The 26,665-nt window shown below is 38.6% G+C and overlaps 3 protein-coding genes across 3 annotated transcripts; 1 reads left to right on the top strand and 2 right to left on the bottom strand.

Moving 5' to 3' along the window:
• Positions 1-1,360: 1,360 nt before the first annotated feature.
• On the bottom strand, positions 1,361-6,482 carry p3h4 (prolyl 3-hydroxylase family member 4 (inactive)). Its single transcript, XM_085352733.1, has 7 exons — positions 6,036-6,482; positions 5,060-5,209; positions 4,782-4,953; positions 4,571-4,699; positions 4,335-4,480; positions 3,747-3,830; positions 1,361-1,510 (listed from the first exon to the last, which is right to left on the bottom strand). The coding sequence occupies exons 1-7, from the start codon at positions 6,480-6,482 to the stop codon at positions 1,361-1,363; spliced, it is 1,278 nt and encodes a 425-aa protein (XP_085208859.1).
• Positions 6,483-8,531: 2,049 nt separating this feature from the next.
• Positions 8,532-15,422, top strand: LOC146634048 (peptidyl-prolyl cis-trans isomerase FKBP10-like). Its single transcript, XM_085352732.1, has 10 exons — positions 8,532-8,731; positions 10,617-10,762; positions 10,849-11,038; positions 11,133-11,278; positions 12,636-12,825; positions 12,937-13,082; positions 14,314-14,503; positions 14,720-14,862; positions 14,950-15,113; positions 15,237-15,422. The coding sequence occupies exons 1-10, from the start codon at positions 8,532-8,534 to the stop codon at positions 15,420-15,422; spliced, it is 1,701 nt and encodes a 566-aa protein (XP_085208858.1).
• Positions 15,423-17,315: 1,893 nt separating this feature from the next.
• LOC146634047 (cytosolic 5'-nucleotidase 3-like) lies at positions 17,316-23,423 on the bottom strand. Its single transcript, XM_085352731.1, has 9 exons — positions 23,130-23,423; positions 22,061-22,153; positions 21,895-21,964; positions 19,702-19,748; positions 18,607-18,692; positions 18,442-18,531; positions 18,185-18,347; positions 17,904-18,104; positions 17,316-17,830 (listed from the first exon to the last, which is right to left on the bottom strand). The coding sequence occupies exons 1-9, from the start codon at positions 23,274-23,276 to the stop codon at positions 17,726-17,728; spliced, it is 1,002 nt and encodes a 333-aa protein (XP_085208857.1). The 5' UTR covers positions 23,277-23,423; the 3' UTR covers positions 17,316-17,725.
• Positions 23,424-26,665: the final 3,242 nt, after the last annotated feature.

The following is a 26,665-nucleotide window of genomic DNA, read 5'->3' as shown; positions in this document are numbered from 1 at the left end:
ACTGAATAAATGAGGGGTGGCTCGAGACTTTTGCACGTTACTCTACATGGAGGGCAAAGTGGGTGAACCATGCAGCAAGAGCTTTGTGCTATATGGTGATTATTTATCTCAGGTTCATGAGCGCAACTACATCCCAAACACTTGCCTTCCTGTTGTACATCTAAAAATGCCCCACACATCTTGCTTTCATGCTCCGCTGTTGTCCCCAGAGTCGCCACAGATCTTCAATGAGATTTTTTTTCATTTGCTTTTGTGGTTTGGGTCCTTGCTAAATAAGATTAACTGCCTTTTTATAGGGTAAATCCCATGTTATAATATAAACTGGATGCTTACATTTTTTCAAGAGACCAGGTCGACCTCTACATTGTCTTTTTTTTTTTTTTTTTTTTTTTTAAATCAAGCGTCAAATACATTTGCAATATAAAAACATTATTTTTAAACCTTAAATTTAATTTATCAAACATCTTCACCATATTAATCAAACTTGGTTCCACAATAAATTGATTAGAGTAGTAATGTAATCAAAATAGTTTTTACAATGCAAGTATATTTGAGCTTATTAAAGTAGTTATTTTTAAAAAATGTATGATTCCAATCAAAAAGAACACATTAAATTATTTTAATTAAAAGCATCTTATTACCAATATCTTATTGGTGGATGACAAATAACAACATAAAAGCCCCATGTCAGCATTGTTATATCACACCTCACAGCTTTCATTAAATAACAGTAAATAAAAACTGTAGAAAAGTCATTGGCAAATATCAGCATTGAGACCAATGATTGATTAGTCTTTCATACTGATCATCATGATGGGTAATTGTGTCCATTTAATAACCAACTAAGTTAAAATTAAAACAGAGCCCCCCGGTAAGATAAACCATGACAAGAAGCATGGGTTGAGTTAATGTAACTTGGATGAAATTTGATATCCTGCAGTAAGAGGGCCCTAAACACACAGGGTGCTTCTCACTCTGGGAGATTAGGGGGAGAGAAAAAGCTCACATAACAAAGTGAAAAAATCCAAATATATTCATGATTTTTCCCTGATAACAAAAGTAGCTTTCTATTTTGTTACCGTGCATATTTAAGATTTGTTCTCACCTCACAAACGTCATTTACTCATGGCTGTGCATGCACTAACAAGGCTGTGAATTTTAATCTTGTCAAAAAAACAGAAAAAAAGAAATCCCCACAATCAATCACCAGGGGGGCTCTGTGTTTTTGGTTTTTTTGCATAATACTGATAGGAATCTAGATGTTTGTCTGTAGATGGTTCATCATTTTTTGGGCATGTTTTCATGGGAGGTGGGACAGAGTTGGATGTGAAAGTGTTCTGCTCGAAGATAAAGACAGATGTCAGTCTATGACTTCTCCAGTGTCCCACTTAGTTTTGGGTTCCTGCCACCAATCAGCCAGGAGGGACTCCTCATAATCCCCCATACCCTCAAACTCAGTGTCAGGATGGTTTGAGCGAGAGGTGGTCATTTCTTCTGGACTTACAACTTCCTAAAATGTAAAAGAGAAAAACAAAACAAATTAACAGAAAACTCTTTAATGAGGCTACATTCACACTGTTGCGTTTGAAAACGCATTGTTTTCTCTCCGTTTTGGCCTCCCGTCCACACTTTCCCCGAAGGAAAACGCTCTCGAAAACGAATACATTTGAAGACGGTGCTTTAGCGTCACAGTGCGGACAGCGAAAACGGAGACTTTCGAAAACGATGACGCATTTTAGTCATGTGATACAGTCATGTGACCAATTAAACTAAGGTAGCGGAGTTGTTTTGTTTGCTCTCAATTTTGACAGCCCTATTAAAGATTAATATCAGTTTGTACATGCTTCAGATAGCTTTTCTTCAAATTCTTTAATTCTCACTCGCTTTTGCAAAAAACTTGGTGCTTTTCCTCGACATTTTGCTGCAACGTTTCAATGAGCTGGAAAGTAAATAAACGGCAGACAGAAATGAGGCAGGCTGAATCTTCTTGTGTTTCACGCATGTGCAGTAATGGAACTTAAGCGTTTTCGGCCCTTTCAATGTGGATGCACAACTCTGTGAAAACGACTGAAAACACTAGTGTGGACGCGGAGTGTTTTCAGATGAAAAGGCCATTTTCAAATCTATCTGGGCTAGTGTGGACGTAGCCTTACTTACAGTACTATTCAGAGATTCACTGACACATTCTTCTTCTTATGTCTGTAAATCTGTCAACTTTTGCACCCTGTAATTCAGCCTGAACTTTCACAGTCCTCCTTTCCCCTTCTCAGGTCCAGGCAGTGTGAAGCTGGGAGGAGCCGGCCTGAGTTAAATGGATGTGGCACAGTCTCAGTGGCCAACACCTCCAAGCCACATACCACACACTGCTGCCGGAAGACAACCCCCTCCACCCCTTCTTCCGCAGCCTTCACCCCTGTTTCTCCCTTTCATCCTCTGATTTATTTTCCTTTGTGTTCTCTACATTTAGTTTGTTGGTTAATTCCCCCAAAGTAAAGGTCTACACTCCTAAAGAAGATATGAAGTTTGCATTTTGAAAAACAATAACAGTAAACCCCAGCTGGATCCTCCAAGTCAAAGACTTATTTTTATCCTCTGTAGTCCTGCAGAGAGTTTGGATTTTATCTGCTGAGGTTTTCAGGCATCTGCGTCTGATACCTCAGCCACTGTTCCAGCACAAAGGGGACCGGTGGAATTTTGTTTTTGTTGTTAAAAGAAAAAAAAAAACATCTCAGAGATAATTATCTCTGCAAGCTTAGTCAGATATGATCATCGTAGCTGTATACCAGTAGCTGGATTATAACAAAGGATTTCTTTGTAGTTTAGATGAACATTTATAGTTACTGTTTTTGTAAGAAAATGTCAAATTGGTATAGAAGTCAGACTGTAAGCGTTCAGTGTTTTCCTAATGGACATTTAAAACAATACATATTTAGAGTCTCAAACTGGACTATCCCTAACTTGTAAATTAAGTGCATTGCCACTGTAGCAGCATATAAAAAGATTGGCATAGCCACTGTGACGTCACCCATTGGTTTGTAAAGTGTGGTTTTGAAGCGTCGCACTGATGTTTGGGCTTCTAGCCATCTTGGCTTCTTGAAACCAAAAGTCATGAGAGAGTGTTGGATCTGACCGGCAAACTGAAGTTACTGAGGAAATAAATAAATCTTTTCCCAGTCTTTGCCTAAAATAGGTTTTAAAGGCTTTCCCCCTCTATAAGCTATATTACTATGTATGAACAACATTTGGTAGCGTACATTCATCCAAGTCTTTACAATTCTAATGTAGAGGAATGTGCTGAAACTATTGTGAACCTCCACTGTGTGTGTGCTTGATTGAGACATTTCCTGTTGGAGCTGTTGATTGACTTGGTCCTTGTTCGGCATTTTCAGTGAGAATTATTTTTGCACCATGTCTCTCTCTTATAATATTTCAGACTGCAGTCTATCTATCAAAATGATCATCATTTTGTATTAGATAAGGTTTGAAACCAGCAATAAGTATAAACTCATTGGCAAAAGATTTTGTTATAGCTTGTCCTCTGCTAAATTGGTGCCACAGTTCAGTTTGTTTAATGCTGCTAATTAAATGCCATATTGTATAAAGATTAGTCCTTCAGATAATTTTTTTTTCTTTCTTTAAAGGAATTAATGTAATTTCCGTTGACGCTTAAGCTCAAGCCCTCATGCTGTCTAAAAACAGTGCGCCATTAGTCAACATCAGCCTTTGAGCCAAGTGTAGAAACATACCTCATCGTCTGTTTGCAGGTAGCTCAGAGCAAACTCCAGCATTTCTTTCTGTTTGGTCGTCTGGTTAAAGTACCTCAGTGCCTCCTGGAAAAGTTAAAGGGACATCAGCTTTTGTGTAAGCTCAAGCAACCAGTGGGAACAAACAAACAGTTTTACAACACAGAGCTGAATGACAAATTTGGCTAGCTGGTTTTTTGTTTACTGGCTTTTCTCCTTTAAGTTTAGAAGCCTTCATGTGTTTACAGCAGCACTACATGTATTTAAAACCAGGATGCAAAGAACTTTACAGGTTAGACCAGCTTCAGATGGGTCTAGCCCATAAACTGCACTGCAGCTGCTGCCAATTTTACACCCTGCAGAAAAGACAGGAAAACATACCTGCCGTACACAACTATACAAGTTTCTAATTACCACCCTGAAATTGTGTTAATGTTCACGCCGTGACCGCTTCATGCTACCATTTTCCTGCTTTGCAATATGCACCGCCTGCTGCTTCCAAACAATCCAGTCTGCATGAGCTGCAGCTAAACCGCTCAAGTCCTGGAAGAGCCGATGAATGAAGACTGGTACAGTTTTTGTTTTACTCACAGGCCGAGGTTCAAAATCATTATCGTTGAGGCCCCACTGCTCCCGGTAGAAGCGATAATACGCCACATTTTGTTGCATCACCTGGTCTTTGGGGTCGAACAGCATGTAACTTGCTGCACACGGAGCAGCGTTCTTTACATCATTTACTGGAAACAAAGTAATACATGTTTTAAAAAACCCATTATATTACACAGATCTCTGCAAAACAAAGCCAAAGTCTTGGTAATAGTTCTTACATTTATAATAAGAAAACTGGAGGTAGTGATACATAGTAGCTACAAACTTCTCCACAAAGAAGCCTCCAACGCTGGGTGTCAGGTTCTCCTCGCATTTAAATTTACATTTCAGAGCATTTATATAGAGATCTGATGGAAGCAAGAAGGAGAAAATGTTATTTTGCCTCAAATAATCTGAATTTAGACTGCTCCTGAATGACTCTCCTCTTACCCGCCATGCTGGGATAGAAATCTTTGAACTCCACAATCTCATATGAGCTGTCACAGCCAGCTAAACAGAGGTTGTATACTTCAAAGTACTGTGTGATGGCCTGCTCCATGTTTCTAGCACTGTTGCTGAAGTCTCCGTTGTTGTAGAGCGTCACACTTTTCAAGAAAACACTCTGTGTAGTAAAGAGATTCATTTAAAAAAAACAACAACAAAAAAAACATAGAACTCAAACATCAGACCTCTCATTGGTGCAATACGACAGTGCTTAGGGTACAAACTTCATATGGCTGCTCCTCGTGATCAATGAGATATTCCTCCACGTCAAACAGTGTCTTGTAGTAGTTCATGTTCTTTGTTAAGAGGACATCATCTGGGTTCTTCTTCAGGAAAGTGTGAGTTGCAGCCACTGCCTTCTCCAGGTTGTTAAGCTGAGGGAGAATGTAACACATGGCACTGGAGTTACAGGAAGATACTTTTTTTTTTTACTTTTAAGGTAAACGTTTTTAAAAGAGGACATGTCAGAGCACATCATTTCTTGAGAAGTCAGTAAACAGCTGATAGATGCAGTGGTTGGAAACTAAGTGATAATATCAGATATCACACACCAGAGTCAGGTAAAAGATCTGGACAGATGTTCGTGGAAGTGGGTCGGTATACCCTGTTAGTTTGAAGTATAATAAAAGGTATCATTTTGGGGGAGGGTTAATCAACAATAAATAAATATGCAGAATAATCTCTGAGTGAAAGAGGGGGGCACAGCAGATATTCTGCTTTTAGGATTCAGAGTTAAAGGGTTTCTGATGATGTACGTTCAATTAATTTCCCCCACAGCATGGATGTTGTTAGTGTGGAGGCAATTTAATGACCAAGCATACTTTTACGCACACTTTTTACGCGAAAGATCTTGCCGACTAAGTAACCCCCCCCCCCATCACTCTGACAGAAGAATAGGGGGATTGTTTTTAGGGGAACACTGGAAGAGACGTGGCACATGCTCAACTGCTGCTTGGCCAGCAGGAGGGCGCACAGCAAAGTAGTGGCGAAATTACACTCCACAGCTAACCCACTAGAAATTTCCTCTCGGTAAGTAAAACGAGCCAGCCTGTCTAGAGAAGCCAACTGCAGACGCTTTTGTTGAATGAATGCTCCCGTTACGCGTAAGATATTCTTGTGATATGCCGTGCTTAAGTACTGCACCAACTTTGCATTACACTCCCAGAGTCCCAGTGAACTCACTTCCACACTTAGTCTCACCTGGAAGTATGCATACTGTATGTAACGATAAGGTATCCTTTTCTCGAAAGTTTCCAATAAATCTCTCCGTGGATATGTGAGCTTAAACACTGGAAAATCTGCCTTGCACTTTTTAAGGCAAGCAGCTCTCAGCAGGATGTGGCGCATGACGCGGAGGCTGGTATCCTCGAACAGGGTGTCGTTGTCCCGGCTGACGGAGCTGCAGTTGCTGCAGCAGAAAGCCTCGCTGTCCCGGAGGAGCCGGTGGAGCCGCAGGCTCAGCTCCAGGAACTTGATAGTTTCTGCCCAGTTTTGCGCTCCGTATTGCTCCATCGCGTAGTTGTACGCGGATTCCAGCGGCATGATGTCCTTCTGAGGGAAACTTTTAAAGCTGTACTTCTCATACTGAGCGTCCACCGGCGCAAAAATAACGAAGAAGAAGGCCAGGAACAAGCTTCTCGTGAGCATCTTTACCTTCACAGGCTCCCTCAGCCGTCTGTCAGTGCTTTGAATGGCTCAGGAGACGACCTTCTTTACTTTAACAGGGATCGTTCATGTCTGTGATACCTGTAAAAAACACGGGACGAAAACGTGAACATCTAGTCAAGATTTTCAGAATAAAAGCTTTAATGAGCGTTCATCAAAATAAATAAATAAATATTGATCTCTTGTCTTCTGCTCATTCTGTACAGTATTTACTTCTAAAAGATGGCATCGGTCATACATATTCGTTTAAGATAAATAATATAGAACACAGTACGTGTGTGCATATTATTTTTATAGTTAGTCTCATTTTTAAAAAAATTAAACAATTTAAACAACATGACAATTAATGTTTTTGTGCGTAAAAGCTACTGGAAGGCTGCATTTTTAGAATGTCTGGATTAACCTGCTTTTCTTAGTTTAAAAGTGTGGTTGTGAAATTAATATTAATTGTTATAAATATCATTAAGAAACATCCGGTTCGCTACAAGTTGGAGTATTTTTCGTTTATTTAAAATTCCAAAATATAACGGTTTTAAAAAATATAAGGTTTTAAATGCAGCTTGGCAGTCGGTAAAATGCAATCTTGGCAATTACCTTGAAAATAGAGCTCAGTACTTCCGGTATATTTCTTGTTAATTCTGGGGGGCTTGACACAGACGTCACAGAATGAGTTGGGAAGAAAAGGGTCAATGTTTTCCACATAAAACGCAGAAGATGCAAACAAACCAGATGTAATATTACTTTAATCGTTTTTTTTTTTAATTTACATGAATATTTATCAATGTTCATACGAAGTGTCTTATGAGTTGAAGATTCTTGATTTCTGCTGACATTTCGAGCAAATGGACAAACTGAGACTAGTGAGGTTAAAAATCCATGCGCATAGTTGACACATGACTTGTGGGCATATTTGAACTCCGTGTCTGCAATATTTCAAAATCTTTGCAGTTACCATTAGAAGCCCTTCGGGGTGTCTGGATGAGATGGTTATTAGGATGCAATAACTATTTAAACCGTAGAAGACTCCTTGCATGAGCCTGCCTCCCTGAAATGTGCCACCAGATGATACGGGATTACAAATTCAGGCTCGTTTCATTTGTGAGCTGAAATCATAGAGCCGGGCCTTTTGGGACAGGCATTACACGTTTGCAAGATTCCATTAGAAAGAGGGTGGGGGCCCCGGGGCCACTCCCCCTCCTGCTCCTCTCTGGAGTACAGGACCAGAAAGATACGACAAGCAAGCCTGAAGGAGATGGGATAAGGCCGGAAGTGTGTTTAGTTTTCCATCCACATTAAAAAATATAAAGTATTATTAATGAGAAATAAATTATGTATGTGTCTCAGATCGTGCGCTGTGCTGCATTCAGGGTTGGAACACACGGTGCCACTTAACAGCCAGACCGCATATCTGGAAGTTTCTACACTTGGCAAACAATCTTATTTTTTCAGTTTTCACACACTTTCATAATGTTCTACCGTTCACATTATACATCTGTAATGTTAATGACAAATAGGGTGACCTAGGGTCCCACTTTAAGCGGAAGTGTCCCTTTTCCTGGCTAACACTTATCTCTCAAAGCAGATGTGGTTATTTATCCATACTTCCCTATTGATACCCGAAGATGATAACCAGACATGAGTGTAAGAAGTATATAGGAAGGCTGCATTCAGATAAAATCAAGTATATTTGTACTTTACATGCTAAATATTTCAAATCTGTATAGTTTATGTACAATAATATTATTATTATCATAATTATTATTATTTATGTCACACAAAGTAAGTTAGACTTACAGGGGGAAAAAAGTTGAAATAAGCATTATCAACTTTTATATTGAATATTAAAGTGTCTTTTTTTTTCTCTGTTTGGAGGACTATTATTTTGAAATCCCTTACCGGAAGTCATCTATGTCATTTAAACGAGCTTCACGGCCAGACCAGCGTCAACTTTTTGCTGCTGTATCGGTTCCACATCTTGAACCACATCACCGGCGGGCAGACGGGCTCTCACTCTACTGAGCAGCTTTTCAAATGGATTTATTGGCATGTTTTCAGCTTTTACTTCTGTCGCACTTATTGACTGTGAACTGTAGCCCCGGTCCGTTACTCGACGTTGTCGTGGATCGTTATGACATTCCGAAAGTTTGTCCTCGAGAAGTGGAAATAGAAGATTTTGTTCGTTATCATTTCAACGGTACCTTCTTTGAAGACGGGAAAAAGTTTGACTCCAGGTGAAGTTACAGCGAAATGTCAGTTAGTTTAGCTTCAGAATGAGCTAACTAGCGCTAATTGTTAGTATAGAAAAGGACTACAGTTCCCACGAACTGCTTGTAACGTTAGCTTTCAATGAAATTATGGTTACTGTGTGATTAAAAATGGTTCACTGTGCAGTAAGGGCAATGCTTACACAGTAAAAAAGTTATTACAGTAAGCACAGAAGTAAAGAAAGCTAACACGCATTTTATTTGTTCTTTTAATGGATTTTTCTTCACATATGTTTACTGCAGCAGTGATGACTGCAAACGTGTCAGTAGCATCTGAAGCTGAGAAAATCACAGCAATTATTTGCTGTGATTTAGTATCTACACGGGTTAGATTCGGGCAGTTAGTAGTAGAGATGGACCGATCCGATATTACGTATCGGTATCGGTCCGATACTGACCTAAATTACTGGATCGGATATCGGAGAAAAATAAAAAATGTAATCCGATCCATTAAATATCACGAAAGCACCTCACAAAACTTGCAACACGCCGTAACTCGCCTCAGAACGTCGGAGCAGTATGCATCACGTGATAGAGCAGCTGTGGCATGCGGGACCTGTCGGTGGTCTGGATAGCATTTGGAGCTTCGCTAGCAACCTGGCATTTCATCTCCGACAAAGTTATCCCCGAGAGAAGTAAAGCAAGTGTGTAAGTCCATCTCTGAATGTTTGTAAAGCATTCCCACGTTAAGCTTAACGAGCGACTGCCTCTCGCTCTCCGGCTGCTACTTCAATCGTGAAACTGATCAGCTGATCGGCTTTTCTGTCGTGAGTCTCTCTTGTTTGTTTTTGGTCCACTTTGCGCCAGAAAGAGCAAACCAGCGGCTGAACAACAGCAGCACGTTTAAGCTTGATAAGCTGTTGTTACAATTTATTTAATATTACTTTCTACACCAGGATCTTTTTCTACGTAGCTGACGGCTGGTAACTGTGCAGGGGCGGATCTAGCAAAGTTTAGCCAGGGGGGCCGATAGGGCATTAACTGGGAAAAGGGGGCACAAAGACATACTTTTCTTTCTTATTCTCATTTAAAATGTCTAGCTTTTAATAAATAATTATCTGACACCCAAAGTTTTAATTTGATGTAAAATGAATAGAAGTCAATTACTGTATATAGTGACTATTAAGTCTAATATATATACCCTAGTAAGCTATAGTACATTTTCCTTTGGGAAGGTACCATCTGTGCAGTCTGCAATTTTGTTGAAGAAAGATGTTGAATCTATTTAATATTTCTTGAAAAATAATTGATTTCTGTGCATTTTTTTTCACACTGCATCAAATTAAGGTTGATTACGTCGATTAAGCATCATGAGGTGGAGCGTGAGGGGTGGTTCCCTATTTTTTATTTATTTATTTTTGTTGTTGCTGGGAGTTGGAACCCTATTAGTTAGGTTGCTTAATATTTACGCTAAGTACTCTTTAAAATACCAGAATAGGGAGGATGGTGTAGGTCTAAGTTTATTAGATTGATCAGTATTGCTGAACTATGAAATATTTTTTTTGTATACAGGTATAACAGAATAGCTTTAGTGTAGTTGTTGTTTTAAACTTGAGTATGAACTTGCAGACTTGCAAAATGCAGCAAGATATTTTAAAAAACAGTTTTGTTGATTAAAAAACACTATATCGGATTCATATCGGTATCGGCAGATATCCAAATTTATGATATCGGTATCGGTATCGGACATAAAAAAGTGGTATCGTGCCATCTCTAGTTAGTAGATGGCATACCTCCCTTGCATTCCATTCCCTTGAAAAATAAAATAAAATTAATTAATTTAAAAAATCACAACCCATTTTTATTTTGTTCACGCTGTTTTTCACTCTCATCTCCATCACCGCCTCTGCAGCTATGATCGAGGCAAAGCTTTCATCAGCCAGGTCGGCCTGGGCAGACTCATCGCAGGGATGGACCGGGGTCTGCTGGGCATGTGTGTCAACGAGCGCAGGAGGGTCACAGTCCCTCCACATCTGGCCTATGGAAGCATAGGAACAGGTGCAGAGGAGCACAGCAGTGACGGCACTTTACTGGTGGCATTATGTGGGCTGACTTGTGACACTCTGATCTCTATCTCTGTTCAGGTGGTATAATCCCTCCTGATGCTGTGCTGGTTTACGATGTCCTTCTGCTGGATATCTGGAACGAAAAGGACAAGGTTGAGATCCGCACTCTCGACAAACCTGCGAGCTGCAGGCGAACAACTGCAGCATCAGATTTTGTCCGTTACCACTACAACGGCACTCTGCTCTCTGGTGAACTCTTTGACTCCAGGTGAGAGGGCAAAAGTTTCATTAGAAGCTGAAAAGCATCTCTTTGTTTGTTTCTTTGATTATCAGGAACTTTGAACTGTCAACTCTTTATTTAGTTACTCGAGGAATGCCACCTATGACACCTACCTGGGCCAGGGTGACCTCATTAAAGGCATGGACGAGGGTCTTCTGGGCATGTGTATTGGGGAAAGACGCCTCATTATCGTCCCACCCTTCCTGGCATACGGAGAGAATGGCTACGGTAATAACTACTATTAAGATGTCTTTGGCTAGTGTGGCATTTCTTTTAATTCACCTGTTGACAACCTCAAAATGTAACCTCTTATTAATAATCATAGTGACCTGTTTCGTTTCTTTTAAAGGGTTAAGTTTAAAACTTCATATGTTTTCTGCATGTTTATCTGCATATCACATTCAAATATCAGTATTTTTATATATATTTCTGATTTTGCGTGTAGGATTTGGTGTGCTAACGTTCAGAGAAATTGTCAGAGGACATTTATGAGTGTCTTTATGATGACTGATTGATTGATGATTGTTTACTAGTATATTCACAAGCTGTACAGCTTTTCCTCCTGTTAGAGACTTCCCCTATGGCTATTCATACTACACCAGTAATTATGTAATAGATAAACAATGAACTTACAGGAAAAGTAACTGTTTTTTCACCATCTACTAAATTTCTGGGTTGTTTGTTTTGTTTTGTTTTTTTACAATGGGTTCATTGTTCACATTTTCTAAAAAAAAAAAACATGCTTTTGTTAGAAAATGTGAACAATGCAACTAAGCAACTCATTTTGCACATTTATTTCTTACAATTTAAAGCCCAACGAGTAGTGCTGACAGAAAAACTGAGATGTGCTGTTGAGATTGCACTTCTTATATTAAGATGTCACGGGAAATAAATGTTTAGTTAAACTTATTTTCAGTGACTGAAAGGCGAGTATCAGTAGTCTGGCCCACTTAAGATCAATATTTTCTATATGTGACCCACGATGTGAAATCAGTTTGACATTCCTGCTCTAGTACAAGGAAAATAAAGCATTAGAAAGATAGAAAGTTGATCCTAAAACTTTGGGCGTACTTTAAAAAATGGAGACCAGGATGTGTGTAGGGACAAAATTTTGTTACAGTAAAATCCATTACTTTGACTTTTACTGGATGGCCTTCCTTGCTGTCTTATTTGGTGTTTGCGCTGGGCAAAGCTTCAATATGGATACTTTCAAATTCAATTGGCTGTCTTGCTGGTAACCAGTGTTGGCCACAGATATGCGTCCTCTCATTTTCGATGTGGAGTGTAAATGCTTGTGGGTTTGGATTTCCTAAGCGCTGAGTGCAGTAACAGAGGCTAAGCTAGCTGCAGGATGGTTATTCAATCTCTTTTACTGTCTTGTACTGTCTAAATTGCACTGTCTTATTTTATATTTATTTTCAAAAATTGTGAGTGAGGATGTTTTAGAGTTGTCTTAATAATCATTTAACAAACCTCAGTTGAATCGGAGTAGATAAAAAAGGATTTAGGTGGTCACTTGTTCAATGAGTTTTAATTTTTTTTTTAATAACTTTCTTTCATGAACATGCTTCTTTCCTCCCAACAGGAACCATGATCCCTCCTCAGGCCACGCTGGTATTCGAGGTGCTGATAGTTGATGTCTTTAACCCCAAGGATGATGTAATCGTGGAGGCAAAGGAAGTGCCTAAAGGCTGCACGCGCACAACAGTGACTGGAGATTACATCCGCTACCACTACAATGGCACATTTCAGGATGGCACACTCTTTGACTCGAGGTACACTTGAGAGTTTTTTTGTTTGTTTGTTTGTTTTTTCATTTTTAGAAAGTAAATAAGCTATCATCCAAATAAGCTTCTTTCAAGCTCTCTCTCACTCTCCTTTGACAGCTATCAGCGAAATAGCACCTACAACACTTACATCGGTATGGGATACGTGATCCAAGGGATGGACAAAGCCCTGCAGGGGCTGTGCATAGGAGAGAAAAGGAGGGTCGTAATTCCTCCTCACTTAGCGTATGGTGAAAAAGGAGTCGGTGAGTTTGATGTCTGCAAATAGGAGGTTTTAAAGTGTTGTCTGAGTGAGCGCATCAGAGGTGGGAAGTAGTGATATACAAATACTTAGTGTACTTAACTAGAATTTTTAGGTATCTGTACTTTAATTATTTTTCAGAAAACTTTTTACTTTTACTCCCAACATTTTCACACAAATATGTGTACTTTTTGCTCCTTACATTTTCAAAGTAGACTCGTTACTTTAGGTTTAAGGAATTTGAGTGGAGTTATTCCATGTCCCTGTGTGCATTCAAACATCAAAGTGATTTGAGCCTAAAAAGTTACATATGTAAGGCAATAGTGTATCTAATGGTATATCAGTCACCAGGGGGTATCGCATACAACAAGATGAGGTAAAACCATGTAATTTATTAATAATCTATTGCATCACAGTCAGGTTAAAGTAGGCCAGTGTTTTTGGCACATCACCGGAACGAGTGTAGATGTTCTGTAGTCATGGTACTTCAGCATCTAGCTAGCTCTACAGAAAAAGGGCAACTGAATACCATCTAGTATAAAGACAGTGTAAAAAGTATACTGTCAGTGTAAGGGATGGAAATCAGCGAAGTTAGCTTGTGAAATGTTGGGTTACAGCTTGTTGAATTCAGTTGTGTAAATCAAACAAAGAGCAGCAGCAGTAGAAGTCAGCTGATCACAGTCTGTACACAAAGAAAATCTGCTGGAGCCCAAAATAGAAATTATTGTAATTCTTTTCCCCACGTTGAACCACTACAATCAATCTTAGCATTCCCACATCTGCTGAATCCCATGTTAATCCTGACTGTGCTCATTTCCCTGTTAAGCTGTGGAGGCAAAGTCATCGTCTACAATGTATGCAACAAAAAAATAGTGCTTTTCTTCTTAAATGCTCGTGTTCTGCATAACTGATTCAAGCTGAGTACAATTTTTAGAATTACAGTTCAGACTGAAATAAAGTTTGTATTCTCATTTATTAATTGTTTTATTATATTACTATAGCACGAGGTTCAGTTAGTTTTGCACAACAATAGCTCATAGAAACATCCTCAAAAGAGTTACTTTTTACTTGTTTAGTTTGAATACATTTCAGGTCCTGTACTATTTCAATTTACTTGAGTAAAGAAGTTGAATCAGTACTTCAACTTTTATCAAAGTATTTTTAACGCATGCGTCTGTACTTCTATGTGTATAAATGTCATGTTTCTTGTTTTGTTTTTTCATTTTATCTTGTAGGAGACTTCATTCCTGGATCTGCTGTGCTCGTCTTTGACATTCACGTCATTGATTTCCACAACCCAAAAGATCCAGTCAAGATCAAAGTTACCCATAAGCCTCAGGAGTGTAACATGAGAAGTGAAGCTGACGATTTGATTCAGTACCGCTACAATTGCTCCTTGATGGACGGCACCCTGCTGTACACCTCGTGAGCGCCCTCTGCTGTTCACTCTGCTACACTGCACCCTCCACCTCATGCATGTAATCATTGCTGGCTCCTTGTCTGACAGATTTCCGTGGGCCTCGAATTCATACCATCTTTGTCTTTATGACAAAAGCATGTATGCTTGCATGGCTCCAGGTTGTTTTTTTTTTTTCTTTCCTAAATGTTCTCTGTTAAAAATAGTTATGAATCACTTTGCAGGGACCAGTATGATTCACTTTCTATCACTACTCTGGGAGCAAATAATGTGATCCTGGGTCTGGAGGAAGGTTTAAGAGGCATGTGTGTAGGCGAGAGGAGAGAAGTGGTCATCCCTCCCCACTTTGGCCATGGTGAAAATGAAGGTCAGTCATCAAGAAACTCAGATACAGTATTTATTTATTTTTTGTTCTTTTTCATGTAATTTTCCTCTTCTTTAATGGCATCTCCAGCCGGAGGAGTTCCAAGGAGTGCAGTGCTCTTCTTTGAGTTGGAGTTGGTGGAGCTTCAGAAGGGTGTACCTGAAGGCTACATGTTTGTGTGGGTCGGGGATGGCCCTGATCCCCTCTTTCCTGCTATGGACCTTGATGGAGACAAACAGGTCCCCCTTGAGGAGGTAAAAAGAGAAGCTAAAATGACTTTTTTTCCTTCTAATTTTTTTTTTTTTTTTAAATAAAGGAACATTGCTGCACACAGTAAAAATGTTTTATAACTTAGACACTCCTCCAATATTCTCCAGTTTTCAGTCTTCATCAGGCTCCAGGTTCAAGGAGGCAAAGGTCGTCTTCGGCCGGGGATTGATGCCGACAGCATTATTAAGGACATGTTTGATAATCAAGACCGTAATAAAGATGGCAAGATCGTAGAAGATGAACTGACGGTTACAGAGGATGACGTGTCCAAACAAGCAAGAGATGAGCTATAAAGAGGACATCTACGTGTTTCACTGGTGATTAAGTACAGGCGTGCAATGGCTGAGGTAACGCTGTTGTTTTAGTGTGTTGTGGAACAGCTCTGAATTTTTCAGGACTCATTTCTCATCTACTGGGCCTTTTCACTTCAGACAACTCGCCCTGTAGTTGGAAAAATTGTATTTTCCATACAAAACATCTGTTTACCAAAACTCTGAACCCAAAGCAGCTATATGAGATTCAGCCATCATTAATAACTTTTACACCAGTGTTTTTATAACTGTGATATGTCAAAAACATGGTCAGTATGTTGTGGCCAGAAGCGCTTTTTAAAATGCTGATGGAAGAAAAAAGATCTGTAAGGAAGGCACATGTCATTTACCAAGAATCTGGGCAGGGCCCAACTTCCACAATAGTCCAGCTGTTACAAAAGTCATGTGATTTGCTGTTGATTTAGCAATTTAGATTTACCTTTGGTCCTTCATCTTAATATAAAAATGATTACAAAAAACACTAGTTGTACAGTATTGTTTGTGGCTGTGTACCAATGTACAATAAAATATTTTATAACAAAAAACCTTTGTGTGTTGTCAATGAGCTAAACTCAATTGGTCTGGCCTTGCACAACAGCCCCGGTGTCTCAGGCAAATGCACTGCCCACCTCTGTGTTTGTGTAGTTTTATTTCTGGCATAGCTGAAAATAAATAGGTAATTATTTTGGACAACAGGACAAATCATAAACTGTTATGCCACACCGTCAGCGGACGATTAGACCAACAAAGAAAATACTTTTTGAACATGCACAAGAGAATTGAAGAAGAGTGCAGGGTGGAGTGGCTGGAGATTGAGGTTGACGGTGATTTGTGACAGGAGGGCAGCAGCGAGAGTGTAGTGATGCCTGCCATCATGTACGGCTTGGAGACCCAGATGCCAAGTTATAAAGCAGAGACATGTTAGAGAGGCAACGTTGAGATCCTCTGGACATATGGAGGAGGAGGATAGTGAATACATTTGACAAATGATGTTGAACACGAGGCTGCCAGGTACAAGGAAAATGGAAATGCCACAGAGGAGGTTCAAAAATGCAGTGAAGGAGGACGTGCAGAGGGTTGGCGTGACAGAGGAAGATGCCAGGGAATAGGGTAAGATAGAGGCAGCTGATCCACTGTGGTGACTCCTGAAGGGAGTGCCCAAAAGCAGCTTAATTTAAGGTTTTAGAAAGAACAGTAACACCACATTTCTGTTATGTGAAAAAAGTTAAAATTACAAATTGCTAAAAAAAAAAATATACAAAAATATTTTTCTAAAAGCAAAGTGTCAAACATCAAATAAAAATTGCAGTTTTTTTTAAAAGTCTTTTTAGATTAAAAGCAGGGGTGATAGACAGTGTTGAAAATTCTTCAGTGATTTTCAGTAACAATCCAGCTGAAAGTTTCTGGGCCAGCTTGGGCCTTCTCAGCTGATGGTCCCAGAATCTCCAATATCAAGTCAGTTTAATTACTGTCAGTCAGAAAACGTACAACTGCATTTGGGACGTCCAAGCTTTCATCCTTTATCAACACAATGTCATATGAGTCAACCCACTGTAAACCATTATTATGGCAACCAGCTCTTCTTAATACTTACTTTGAGTTAAGGGATGAGAGAGGTGAACAAGAGAGTGTAGGCAGGATGGAGTTGGTGGAGAAAAGTGTCAGGCGTGATTTGTGGCTGGTCATCATCGGAGTGAATGGATTAAACATAGTATTGAGACCTGCTATGATGTTATGTTTGGTAAGAGAAGTTTGGAGATGAAGTTAGAGAGGCAAAGTTGAGATGACGACCACTGTAATGACTCAAGGCAGAAGTCGAAGAAAGAAGCAGCAACATAATTTTTTTTTTCTTTTATTCCAGACTCAGATAGACAGAAAGCATCAGACCGTTCAGTGATTTAAAAACACTGAACCTAAAGTTTAAAATTTGTAGCAAAACATAACTACTTTAACTTTTTATTGTATTTCTTGCTAATATTCTCATAATTTCAATGTAATAGTTATTACAAATTACTGACTCTAAATATAGAAATATGTTTTCTATCTTTTCTTTCCCTGTTCCTAAATGTATTTACCGACAGGCCACCACAAGATGGCACTGCAGTGCTAAAAAACAGTGTCTGTTTTCAGATTACAATTCACCGAAAAGGTGCTTTTTTTGTAAGAGAATGGAAGTCGTTTTCAGAGCAAATACTAGGTCAAGTACCACCATTTATGTCAAAGTTTGAACAGTAGACACACACATGCAGCTTTTAGGCTACAGCTATCAGCTGAGGTAGGTCCAATTACTCAGTGAGAAAGCGAATAACTGCATTTGGAACATCCAAGCTTTCATCCTTTATCAACACAATGTCATATGAGTCCAGGTATGATTGTTTCCTCTCCTCCACCTGTGGAAATTAAAAAATAGATAAGTATCAATTCGCTTTAGTGAACATAACTGCGTGCATGCTTTTTGCTTACCTTGTCATTAAGGAAGCCGATCTTGAGGATGTTCTCCATGTCCTGCACTCCATCAGCCATGTTCAGATCCCCTAGAGAGTCTCCTAGTAGTAGCACATTTGTCTGTGTGCGCAGCTCCTGGAAATGTCCGGTGTTGAGCAGCGCACCTTCCCTTTTATTGTAGATGTGAATCAGTTCTCCTTTGAAAGCCTTCAGCACCCCCTGTGCAAACAGATCAAGTCAAATTATTATTTAAATGCCTGAGTGGAGGTCAGGTTATAGTATGTGGTGTGGCTACTCACAGACTCATCAAAGTCCATGTAGTTGGAGATGACCTTGACATTAGGGTGGAAGACCTCAGTCTGGCGTATCACCTCTTCCAGGATGTCTCCTATTCCAGCAGAGAAGATGAGCAGGGGGATGCTGTGCTCATGCAGGTGGTCAAAGAAATCCTTGTAGCCGTCCCTGTTAAAAGACATGAAAAAGAATCCACATTAGCTGCATTACAAAAATGTTTTCAACATTCAAGAACTAAACAGATCTTCGGGGATGCTCATACCTCAGCTTGGCGTCAGAGTCCCTCACCGCCTTGGCTAACCCATCTTTCTTAATTTTCTGATTCACCAGCAGCTCGTGAGCCTTTGTCCACCTGAGATACAGTCGAGTTATTAAATACCCTTCCAACACTGTTAAACACAAGTCATAGCTCTGTGTACACACTCACCACTCCACCATAAGAGGCAGCTTCTCCTCTACTGACAGCGTAGTGTCGATCTCTATGGGGTAGTATTTGTCGAGCAGCCCCTGCAGCTGTAGAGGACATGACAGTGTTATAAAAACTGATCAGCAAATATCACAATTCTTCTAGAGTTGGCAAGTCTCACCACCACTCAGCAGCCATCTGGGCAATGCTTCTGGATAGTTATTTGGGGTGTTATTTTAAACCCCCTGCATGAATGAACAGGGAGCAAGCCTTCAGGTTCAATTCAATTATCACTACATACTTCACTTTTATTATTCATGTGCAAAGTTCTTTTTTGTCCCTGGCTCAGTCCGGAGTGTTGACCAGCTTACTCATGAAACACTAAACAAATGTTGTACTTACTCACCTTTTGGATACAGTAACTTTTATTTGACACAAGAAATACCAGAATGCCTGTATCTAATAATATCCATCATGTATTGGTCAAAAATAACCCTTTTTCCTTTCACGCCACATCCCTTAACTAGCTGTCAGTTTTAAAACCAATATTTCTGAATGCTCTCATCACACTCACAAACGATGAGCTTGCATCATAATTATTAAATATATATAGTTAGGTATAAAATGATGTTGTTAATCACTTAAACTTTGTAAAAGATACCATGAACATGTTATAGATGAGCTTATAAATCAAGAATAAAAATCGATATCTGCATTGATAAATGACATACTAAGGCGGATTAATTTCAGTAGTATTTTTAAGTACTTACTAATACCTTTCTAAAGCTTAACGGTCTGTCATGATTTTAAAGTGTTACCGTTTCTTCTTATTCTGTACTGTAAACCACTTTGTGACTTTTATTGTTGAAAAACACATTTTTAATGTGCAGCATGTTTTCCTGATAATATTTACACAAAACTGATTAACAGGCATAGTCTAGGTTGTGGACTGCATGCTTCCATTTCTCCCACCACACAACAATTTGGGAGAAAACTCCTCATCATACTTTAATATATAATGCTGCTTTGAAGTGGACACTGTACTAAAACATGCAGTGTTAATATAAAAGCACTATAAAAAAAAATATTCAATCGTAAACTAGAAGTTTTGCCTACCTTTTTTTTGCAATCACTGGAGATGACATCACTCCTCTCAAGAATATCTGCAAATACACAAAATGACAGTCATGTGTCTTTCAGCCAAAACCTTTTATATGCATGGCGACCTCAAACTACAAACAGCTGACAAATAAAAACATTTTAAATACCCTGAATTGTGGTCTGTGAAACGTATAAAAATACTGAGTAGGCTCAAATAATTCTAATTTTATATGAAGATAGAAAGAGGGAAAAAAAGCTAATTGAGTTCTACATTTAGATCTACGGGAAATGCACCAGTATATATATGACTTTAGCATAAGCATTTTTTCTATTATTAACCATGAGTCAGTGCCTGATCGAGTCTACTATTACTGACCAAGGACATATGTGGTAGGGATCACAAGACCAACCTACCCTACATCCTGATCCAGACTTACCCTAAACTTCACCTTCAATTTATCCAATATAGGCTTGATTCCGTTCCATTAAAAATCTCATCATCCACTAACTAGGTTAAGTGGCCTGAGGTTTTCAAACCCCTCACTACAAAGATGAATGCACAAAGATGAATGCACAAAGATGAATTCAGTGGTGTAATAAGTGTAGATATGGTGGTATTATCTTTCATTCTCAACATGTGTTCAAATGCATGTGTGGCGTACACACCAAGAGAATTGTACATATCTGAATAAAAAGCTATGGGGGGCTTTTTGCTGGCATGGCTTTTGTCCTCTTATCCTCTTATAATGACAAAAGTTCCACACCCTTTCTCTCTATTGTCTCCCAAGAAGAAGTCATCCATATTGGAAGAGGAATTACAGGCAGAGCTATGGCTTTCACAGTCACAAGATCTCTACCCAGCTGGAGACCTGCTGAAAACTGAGGCAAACAGTTTCTCACCATTTTAATGTTAATACCATGTCGTTAAATGCAAACAGTCCCCTGTAGAGGCTTTTTATTCTCTCCATTCCTTATCACCACTTTGGCTTGGAAGGTGTTAACCTTGATTTTGTCACCTGTCTAGACTCTTTCACATCTGGTCTTTTATCACTATTGTATCTCTAAATACTGGTACCCCCATGGTCATTCACCAGGCTTTTGTGTCTATTCTTCTCCTTATGTAAATAGAGAAACCTCCACTTGTTTCTGTTACCCCCTCTGTTCTGTTCCCTTTCCCTGGAGTTTCCTGCAGAAAAGTCTTTAAGAAAAACAAAACAGTCTCCCCCCTTTTCAAATAAAGATTTCTCTTCTGAATCTCAGACTAAAGCTAAACTTTTCCATTACTTTGTAAACTTTCCCATTTCCAAGTGCTGCTTAGTTTACAAAGTAAACTTTTCCATTGGAAAAGTTTAGCATGCAATGAATAATGTCCATTTGTTGTTTAAGGCTTGATAATTCAGATTTATACCGTTGCTAGATCCTCTTTAAAAAATACAAGAAATCTTGTGTCTCAATATTTTACTTTCTCTTTGACCATTTGACTGAAATCCGCAGTTGCCCACAGTTAAGCCAGAGAGGTCCAGTATACAGCATACATACACATATATATATATATATATATATATATATATATATATATATAAAGACATTATTTCAGTTTGTCATTTAATTTATTTAGTTGATATATGTTTTTAATAGAATTCTCAAGCATTTGTGTTTTCTTGTTTTTATGAAAGGTCATCTAATACATTTGGTAAGCACTGCAAACTGTGTGTCTGAGATCACGTGGGGAATAGAATGGAAAAGATAGAGTAATGCCGATAGTATGTTCATTTGGATTCATCAATCTGAGTCCCAATTAAATGCTAACTTAGTTTGCATTAGTTTGCTTAGAGGAAGTTCCTCATTCGGTCCTGATCACCATTTTACTTTGGAATGTGTGAACCTTGAGCTTGTTACTTGTCTAGAGCCTTTCACCCTTTGTAATTGTTGTCTGAGTCTTTAGATATCCCATGGAGCTGCCTGACAATCTTCAACACCTTTTGTCTCATCTTTTGTTCTTGATATGTAAATGTTGCCCTCCAGTGGTTTTTATTGCACCACCCTTGCTTGGAAACCGTGTGTATAAAGAGCATTCTTTTAGAAGGTTTTGTGTTTGTAAACCCACTGTATGTCAGTGTAGTTCATAAACACACTACCCCTGCAAATGCAGGGTAACAGAACATTCAAGTTATTATATATAGTTTGTTGTACTTTGAGTGTACTCACTATGACAAGTGGGGCATCTTTTCCCATTGTATTCAAATCTTGTAAGGGTCATGTCAAAATCTGAGATCACCTGGATCAAAAACGAGATAAAAATCATGAAAGAAATAATATTCTATTTTCTTACAGGGGTGAATATGTTTATAAGAGGAGTGAGTGATGTGGATACCTGCAGGGTTTTGGAGCCAGCCTTCTGCATGGACTGCAGGATCTCTTGTACCCTGTCACGGTCCTTCATGTGCAGCTTGGAGAACTTTTCAATCTGTGCAGGCAGAATATATGTTGATGAGACAGATGGTGAGGTGAAGTCCAGGTGCTGATTATAGCATGTGTAAAGCTCAGAGTTTGGCTAAATTTAATTGACAGTAGTGCGATAAACACCAGTCCAGCAGGATAGGTGCTAAAATCAGGTTTTTAATCTCCTGACTGGTGAGTATCAAACACGGACAACGCTGCGGGATTAATGCTGACTCTGCAGTTCTCACATGAACAAAAGCATTCAGAGGAGAAAGCAGTAGCATGTTAACACTAAATTCCTTAGCCATAGACTTTCTCTGGCTTTAGCTAGCTGGGAAAAAAAACTAACCAGTATAGAAGTATGCTTGAAGGATTTGTGAAAAAACATACATTTTTAAGCTGTATTTTCAATGAATTAACTCTTTTTAAAATGTGTTTTATTTTAAACAAAACGAAGTATATATAATTGAAATATGTCAAATACTAAATAAATAGATAAGTCGGAAATACACGAGGCAGACAAGAGTCCTTGTATTTGAAATTAAACTTGTGTGTTCATAACTTCCTGTGCACCTGCTTAAGCCCCATACTGTATTATTAGGAGGAGGAGCCAAGGGTAGAATGAGAATTAACAATAAATGAATGAAAAACAAATGACATAAAAAAAGATCATTACAAAAACAAAACAAACAAACATAACGAAACGAAAGTCTTACACTCCTCGCCACATGCCACATCACCAGTGGGGGGTTAGAATGGGTACTCATATTGGTAGTGTTTGGGATTGGTTTTTCACAGTTTGTAGTCATATACTTTAACTCTCATGATCATCCTGTTTGGATTTCAGTCTGATTTTATTCTCTATCCTAAGCTTAGCTGGACTGTGAGACTCTCGACCGACGGTCACAGCGTTGAATGTCTTTGTGTAATATTTCAATTAGCGAGAGTCTGGTATCAAATGCGGAAACGTTATTTTCTATTGATAAGTGGGTATCGCTCACCTTTTGGAAGAAAATCTCGAATGGTGTCAATTCAGAACTGTCCTTTTCTGTCATTTTTGGTGAATCATTACGAGGTCTTTTGGACTTTTGTGTTTGACTGGCAGTTTTACGTTTGGTAGGTTGACGTTTGTTCTTGTTTTTCCTCATGGTGAAAATTCGGTGTAAAAAGACGCCAATGAAGTCTTCCTATTCACCCAGGTCAGTAAATGGTGGAGATTCCAGGATTTTGAAGAGAGACTAGTCTTATAAGTAGATCAGAAGTTTTGTTTAGGTTCTAGCTAGTGTATGCCGCCATGTTCAATCTCACAAAGTCTCACGAGAGTTGCGTTCACAGGTACATCCTCACGAAAAATCCGTTAAGTCTGATTTTTTTTAAAGCCTCCTATCGTGAGCTGTCAGTATACGCTTATTATTTATTCTACACGGCAACAGCAGATCTGTTTCGTCTTGAATTCCTTTGCTATTTTTTGTTTTTCTAACACAACATCACAGCTGTCCGCGATATCGCATTGCCTTTGACAGAAAGAGCATGCGCGTTCTAAGAGGCTACGTTCCCACGCTGCAACGTGAAAGAGCAATGCAGAAGATTCTAATGATGCCTGCTCATAATTTCATCAACGTTAAACTGTTCGGCAAATGAAGGATTTCTGTTTCATATTCAATAGATGAGACATGACTTCTGCAACTGGTCAGTGTTTTACGCACTGCTTCTTTACAGATAAACTACACAATACATTTTAAAAATAATCACGCGTTTATTCTCAGTTTACTATCTTCAGAATAATTTTACTGGTATAGTAATAGAGTAAGTTGTGGCATATACTTTAGCTGCTCCAAGGATAACATCAGAGTCTGAGTTAAAACTATATTCATATTCTAATAAATTATCAGAGAGGTGATGTTAATAGATAAGTGTGAACTGGAGAAAAAGTACAACCTCTGAAAAGAGGGCAGAAAAACAAAGAGTGCCTTAAAGAAGATTTCTGCCAGCTATTTTTGTACAAATGTAACTGAACCTCATGCCAAGTAATAAAGGGATAACATGAATTCAAGGAAATATGAACTGAAATATGAAATATGATTATATCTCAGTTATATTAATCATCCTCCCATTCTCAACTAGAGCATCATGCTCTAAATAATTCATAAATAACATGCCTGTTTGCTTGTTGTTGTTTTGCATTTTTCATCTCTACATCAGTCATATGAAGTAAGCGCTGTTGATGAATACACTATTAAACTGAAATCAGTTTGTTGTGGGTAAAGCCTGTGGTGACGTGAAATAGTCAGTAAATATAAGGAGTAGAAAGTACAAAGGAATTAGAAGAAAATAAAAGTCTAAATGTATTCCATGTCCAGCAGAATTTTAATACTGCTTTACTGTTAACAGCATCACATTCTGCTAAAATCAATTGGTTTCTGTTTTGTGAATAAATTATTTAAGGCATCCTAAATAGAATAAAATGGGAATACACACTACACAAAACACCGACAGTTGCAGAGGTCTTGTCTGATGTATTGAACATGAAACAGGTGACTTACGAGGTGATTTAGTCCAGATGCTGGTGTCACAGGTTAATCTGGTTGGACTGTCACACAGCCCAATCACATCCCCTCCATCTAGTGCAGATAATATAAAGTATATGCTTTAGTTGTAGTGCCGACCATTCTCAAATCAAATGATAGTTTGTGGGGAGAATAATGATGACAATAACGTTTTCCAAACAGTATATGAACAGGCATCGGCGCGGGCACCAGCTAAGCTAGCACGCTTTTTTTATTATCCAAAATAAATTAAAAGACTGTTGCGTCGTGTTAAAAAATCAAAAGGCAAATAAATGCATTTGTAAAGACGAAATATTTATAGATTTTCCCGGTTGGTCGTTAGTAGCTCCTAAAGAAGTGTACGACACATCTGTTTGACTGTCACCAGCGAATCTGAGACACCACTTAATCTGAAACACCAGTATTGTCGTTACTGTCGAGATTTTTGGTGACTATGAGATTTTTGGTGACTATTTTACGTGGTAAATAGTTAATGTTAATGTTAAACAAGACTGAAATATGAACTTCACTACGTGTTATTAAAATGGTTATAATATTGCGAATTAAATAGCACAGTGACAGAGTTTCAAGGGTGTAACTTCTTTTTGAAACCAAGCAAAAAAAATTACCAGTAATTTAACATAGTGTTAGAATATTCATGCTACATGATTGAACAGTTTTCCTTTCATAAATGATATGTGATTTCCCCTCTTAAAATGCCAAAAGAAAAACCAATACTGTAATGTTTCCCACATTTAGCTCTCTGTCAACTAAAATAACTGACTTTTGGACTGTACACAATCCAGTAATGCAATGCAAGCAAATGTCTTACAAAACAACTTTAATTTCAAGAGATGACATTAGCATTTCATACATCCAAGGACACAAAGTGTTGACTATCACATGCAAAGCAAATTACATAGCTTATTTCAGTTAATATTTGCAGTGCCATTTATGTTAGGTCATAAAGTGGAAATGAATATCATTTCTCCGCTCCGTAACCCTATACTGCTATAATTAGCGCTGCTTGAATGGGAATTTCTGAATGTCAGTCACAACACATTCATAAAACAATCCCTTTTGTTTTAAAGTTTTATTCCTTGTTTTTCTCATTTCTACGTCTCTTTGGCGGGTAAAAGGAGTCTTCCGATAGACAGAACTCCAATATACACCAAACTTTTACAAGACATTTAATGTTGGAAACTAATCCACCAGCAATGATAACATTGTTGTTTCCAAGAAGATTAAATCTCACTGACTCCAAGACAGCTAAAACAAAGCCTTTGCAATATACAATCAGCTCGTCTGATATGAAATTAACAAAACAAGTCAAAGTGCAATGGCAACTTTTTAAAGACTTTAGAAGTTAAAGAGTGGCGTTCCACAGAAGCTTTTCCCATTCTTTGCAGAGTGATAACCAAGCCCTACACATCCTCCCACACTCATACACAAAGATTAAATATGTCTTTGTTGAATGAATGGGAATGCACTGGGCAATAGATAACCAAAGTGCAAAAAAAGGAATGATTAAGCTGCTGCTGCTGATTGGTCCTTAATGCAGTTGCAGAGCAGATTGTTTCAATGTTAGCTTACTCAAAGGAATGATTTCATTGCATCTTATCACATATTTTGGGATATTACGGTCCTCTCATCTTTTCACCTCGTCGGAAACTTGGAGAAACATTACTATTGTTACATGAGCAAGAAAAGTCACACAAATATATAACTGTCTACAACTAGTCTACAGGATTTTATGATTAACAACCTCCTCGTGTTAATTCATATTTAGTTTTTGTGCCTGTACAGTAACAAGCAAAGCCGTAGTAACAGAGCAGTTAAGATACAAGGGGTTTGGACCGATTGTCACAGTGTTACAATGGAATGAGAGTTCATTAAGAATGCAGGAATGCAATTATTACTAATGCCACGTTGTCTTCCAGTACAATAAAGGAATGTAAAATATCCATAGAAATGTATACATATACAGCTTT

Source organism: Diplotaxodon limnothrissa, linkage group LG4, assembly GCF_057381915.1.
Source record: "Diplotaxodon limnothrissa isolate DT_005_m linkage group LG4, D_limnothrissa_male_GT1.1, whole genome shotgun sequence".
Classification (NCBI taxonomy): domain Eukaryota; kingdom Metazoa; phylum Chordata; class Actinopteri; order Cichliformes; family Cichlidae; genus Diplotaxodon; species Diplotaxodon limnothrissa.
This window is presented reverse-complemented; position numbering and strand designations above follow the sequence as displayed.

Excerpts from the sequence above, each read along its gene's own strand:
- p3h4 (XM_085352733.1), bottom strand. The coding sequence starts at position 6,482 with ATGCTCACGAGAAGCTTGTTCCTGGCCTTCTTCTTCGTTATTTTTGCG. Across the intron at positions 5,210-6,035 it reads TACAGTATGCATACTTCCAG|CTTAACAACCTGGAGAAGGC; the intron begins GTGAGACTAAGT and ends ATTCTCCCTCAG. Across the intron at positions 4,700-4,781 it reads TTTCTATCCCAGCATGGCGG|ATCTCTATATAAATGCTCTG; the intron begins GTAAGAGGAGAG and ends TGCTTCCATCAG.
- LOC146634048 (XM_085352732.1), top strand. The coding sequence starts at position 8,532 with ATGGATTTATTGGCATGTTTTCAGCTTTTACTTCTGTCGCACTTATTG. Across the intron at positions 11,279-12,635 it reads ATACGGAGAGAATGGCTACG|GAACCATGATCCCTCCTCAG; the intron begins GTAATAACTACT and ends TCCTCCCAACAG. Across the intron at positions 14,863-14,949 it reads TGGCCATGGTGAAAATGAAG|CCGGAGGAGTTCCAAGGAGT; the intron begins GTCAGTCATCAA and ends TGGCATCTCCAG.
- LOC146634047 (XM_085352731.1), bottom strand. The coding sequence starts at position 23,276 with ATGAGGAAAAACAAGAACAAACGTCAACCTACCAAACGTAAAACTGCC. Across the intron at positions 22,154-23,129 it reads TCGAGATTTTCTTCCAAAAG|ATTGAAAAGTTCTCCAAGCT; the intron begins GTGAGCGATACC and ends CTGCCTGCACAG. Across the intron at positions 19,749-21,894 it reads AAGATGCCCCACTTGTCATA|ATATTCTTGAGAGGAGTGAT; the intron begins GTGAGTACACTC and ends GTGTATTTGCAG.